The sequence below is a fragment of the Geospiza fortis genome, unplaced genomic scaffold, assembly GCF_000277835.1.
Source record: "Geospiza fortis unplaced genomic scaffold, GeoFor_1.0 scaffold569, whole genome shotgun sequence".
Classification (NCBI taxonomy): Eukaryota; Metazoa; Chordata; class Aves; order Passeriformes; family Thraupidae; genus Geospiza; species Geospiza fortis.
Genome location: NW_005054621.1, coordinates 213,681 through 217,478, shown reverse-complemented (window position 1 = coordinate 217,478; position 3,798 = coordinate 213,681). Strand labels below are relative to the sequence as shown.

The window sequence follows — 3,798 nt, the reverse complement described above, 5'->3', positions numbered from 1 at the left end:
TTGCTTTTTCTTGATTTATTTTTAGTGCAAACTTCACCTTGTGCTAAAGTGTTGCCAGTGGGGGGGACAGGGGGGGGACACGGGGACATCGCTGGGGGAATCCTGAGTCTGCTCCTCTCTCCTCTTTCTCCTTTGTGCTCTTTTTCCTTTTTTCCTTCTTTCTTCCCCTATTTTTCTCCCCTTGCCCTCCCCCCCAATTTATTCCTTCTTTTCTCATTTTTCCCACCCCCTTTTTTCCTTCTTTAATTTCTCATTTTTCCTTCTCCCCACCCCTTTCTTTCCCTTATTTTCCCTCTTGTATTTCTCCCCTCCAATTTCCTTTTCCCCCATTTTTTCCTCTGTTTTTTTTATCAATCCCCCCTTTTTTTTTCCTTCCCCTCACTCTTTTTCCCCCTTTTTCCCCCCTTTCTCTGCACACCTGGGAGCTCCCACCCCCTTCACCCCTTCCTGGTGCTGCTTCCCCAGAGCCCCCAAAATTCCTTCGGGGTTGGGAAGGGGGAAGGAAAAGCAGCAGCGAGGGTGGGAAAACCCCAAAAACCAGAACAAGAGGAGCCACCACAACCCCGAGCACAACAGGAACCTCCACAAGTCTCTGTTTACAAATCCACACAAAGGAATTTTCTTTGCGTATTCCCAAAAACCCGCAGCCAGTGCTGCCAGAGGGTCGGCCCCGCTCGGAGCCCCCCAATTTGGGATCTGACCCCTTCCCGGTGGGATTCGCTGCCCAGATCCCAAATCTCCTGCTCAGGGAGGGATGGGGATCCACAGGGACCTGGGATCCCCGTTTTCCTGCCCAAAGGGGGAACGGGAGGAACACAAATCCCTGGGATTTGGGATCCCTCCAGCTCCTTCCCAGGAAATCGCTGCCACATCCCTGGAGGGATCCAAACCCATGGGTTTGGACAAAACCCCAAAGCCAGCCTGGGCCTGGGTCCCTCCAGCACCTTCCCAGGGGGATTCCCTGCCCAGATCCCAATTTCCCAGCTCATATCCCAATTTCCCTAGGCAGATCCCAGTTTCCCTGCCCAGATCCCAATTTCCCTATCCAAATCCCAATTTCCCAGCTCATATCCCAATTTCCCTCTCCAGATCCCAATTTCCCTATGCAGATCCCAATTTCCCTGTCCAAATCCCAATTTCCCAGCCCAAATCCCAATTCCCTGCTCAGATCCCAATTTCCCTCTCCAGATCCCAATACCCTTGCCTAGATCCCAATTTCCCAGCTCATATCCCGAATTCCTTCTCCAGATCCCAATTCCCTGCTTCCCAGGAAATCGCTGCCACATCCCTGGAGGGATCCAAACCCATGGGTTTGGACAAAACCCCAAAGCCAGCCTGGGCCTGGGTCCCTCCAGCACCTTCCCAGGGGGATTCCCTGCCCAGATCCCAATTTCCCAGCTCATATCCCAATTTCCCTAGGCAGATCCCAGTTTCCCTGCCCAGATCCCAATTTCCCTATCCAAATCCCAATTTCCCAGCCCAGATCCCAGTTTCCCAGCTCATATCCCAATTTCCCTGCTCCAGGTGGGATTTTTTCCAAATCCACAGGGATCCCAACACCTCTGCGCTGGCACTGGCTAAAAAAACATCGAAAAAAATAAAATTATTTCTACAAAAAAATAATTTAAAAAAAAAACCAAAAACCCAAACAAACAAACAACCTCCTCAAGGCTGTGGGGAGCAGTGAGCGAGCCACAACCCCCAGGATTCCTGCCTAAAATTCAAGCTTCCATGGATTTTTTTTCTATTTAAAATTCCCGAGGGTCAGGGCATGTCACAGAACCTAATTAGCATCTTCCTCCCATCCTCCAATCTCACTTGGATTCTGCCTATATTTGTATTTTTTTCTAGGTTTTGGGGGGGGGGGGGGAGGTGGGGGGGAGCCACAACCCCCAGGATTCCTGCCTAAAATTCAAGCTTCCATGGATTTTTTTCTATTTAAAATTCCCGAGGGTCAGGGCATGTCACAGAACCTAATTAGCATCTTCCTCCCATCCTCCAATCTCACTTGGATTCTGCCTATATTTGTATTTTTTTCTAGGTTTTTTTGTTAAATATATATATATATATACACATTTTTTTTTTCTTACAAAAATAAATTTAGGCTTTTTTTTAATAATATTTTTTTCTCCGTAGAAGTCTTTTTTTTTAAAGTTTTTTTTTTGACTTGTAAACATCTTGAATCTTGCTTTTTTTTTAAATTAAGATAAAGTGAGCTCAAAGTACCCGTTCCATCGCAAAGTGCTAAGACTTCTTTGTTTTCTTTTTTTTTTTTTTTTAATAGAGAACATATGTCCCTTCTAAATTTACTAGGCAAAAAGTGCCTAGTAAATTTTAAATGCCTCACCTGAAAGATACTCCCAGTACTTCTGAGCATCCTAGTACTTTGTACCTATTCCAGATTGAACCCTAAGCTCATTGATGCTGCATTGGCTGCAGTAGCTGTTTTCAGTGAAAGATTTTTGATCAATATTTCTCATTCTGCAACAAGCAAAATGCATTATAACTACTGCAATGAAAACCACACTTCATTTATTACTTGGCTTAGAAACATAAAACCAGATTATACCAACATTTACAAGTACAACATTTTTCAAGGATATAAGTAAATTACTTAGTGCTTCTGCCAGAAAAATTACAAAAGAGAATCTGAATAAAAATGTTTATTTTTCAATGCAGTATAATTTACATAGAGCACAGCAGTAGATAGTTAGAAATTTAGAATCAAATATGAAATATTATATTTAATAATGCATAATGTTGGTGGGAATTTCAGTATTTCTAAGCTATAAATTTATAAATGCAATAAATATTGTAAAATATTGTGTATCTTTTTATTTTTATATTTTCTGAGGCTGAGCCATCCCTGGTGTCCCCATCCTGGTGTCCCCATCCTGGTGTCCCCATCTCCAGCGTCCCCAGCCCCGGGTGCCCGACACAAACCCTGCCGAACCTGCTGCCCTCTCTCACATGATTTTTTTTAATTTTTTTTTTTTTTTTTTAGGCAATTTTTCCAGCAATTTTTCCCCACCCGGAGCCCTCGCTGCCCGACTGAGCCTCGCACTCAGGGGGGGCTGGGGGGACAGACCCCAAATCCTGACCCCGATCTCCTGGGAAGGAGCCCCCGGCCCCCAAATCCCAAACCCCGCCCTGCCACAGCCCTTCCAACTCCTACCACTCCTTTTTTTTTTTCTATTTTTTCCTTTTTTTTTTTCTTAAATAGATCTCTCTCTGAAATAAGTTTTTTTTTCTTTTCTTTTTTCTTTTTTTTAAACATGTGTTTGGACACAAAATAAAGCTTTGGATTTACATGGAAGCTCTTTTCCATGTGACAGAGCCACTTTCCATCCCCACCTCGTGCTTCCCTAGCGTCCTTGCCTTTCCAAGAAAAGGTCCTTGGCTATGAGGGATCCTCGGGGGAGAGCCCCGCTTACGATGGGAAGATTGGAAAACGTTAATATAATATCTCTCTTTTTTTTTTTTTCTTTTTTTTGTAGCTTTTTTTGTTTTTTCCTTAAAAAAAAGGGAGAGAAACATCTTTTAAAGAGAAAAATCGGAGGAAAAGTACTAACTAGATTTTGTGACTTTGTTTGTTTTCAGGTTTCATCGTTTCATCGGTTGGGGTTGGTTTTATGGTGGTTTTTCTTGTTTTTCTTTTTTTTTTTTTTGGTTTAGGAGAGTCCTTGCTCATTACCCTCATCCGACCCTCCTGCTACATTCAATCCCGGCGCTTCGTTATTGGAATTCTCCTCAAAGTGCTGCTGCTGCTGCTGCTGCTCCTCCCTCGCCCCTGGCGTG

At 43.9% G+C, this 3,798-nt stretch overlaps 1 protein-coding gene across 1 annotated transcript in view; it reads right to left on the bottom strand.

Annotated features, from left to right (window-relative positions):
* Positions 1-3,241: 3,241 nt before the first annotated feature.
* The window catches only part of ZBTB7A (zinc finger and BTB domain containing 7A), a 5,308-nt gene continuing 4,751 nt past the window's right edge, over positions 3,242-3,798 (bottom strand). Inside the window, 1 exon segment of the mRNA XM_031064744.1 lies at positions 3,242-3,798. This exon segment is cut by the window's right edge and continues 75 nt beyond it. Within this exon segment, the coding sequence (XP_030920604.1) occupies positions 3,672-3,798 (127 nt within the window). The 3' untranslated portion in view covers positions 3,242-3,671.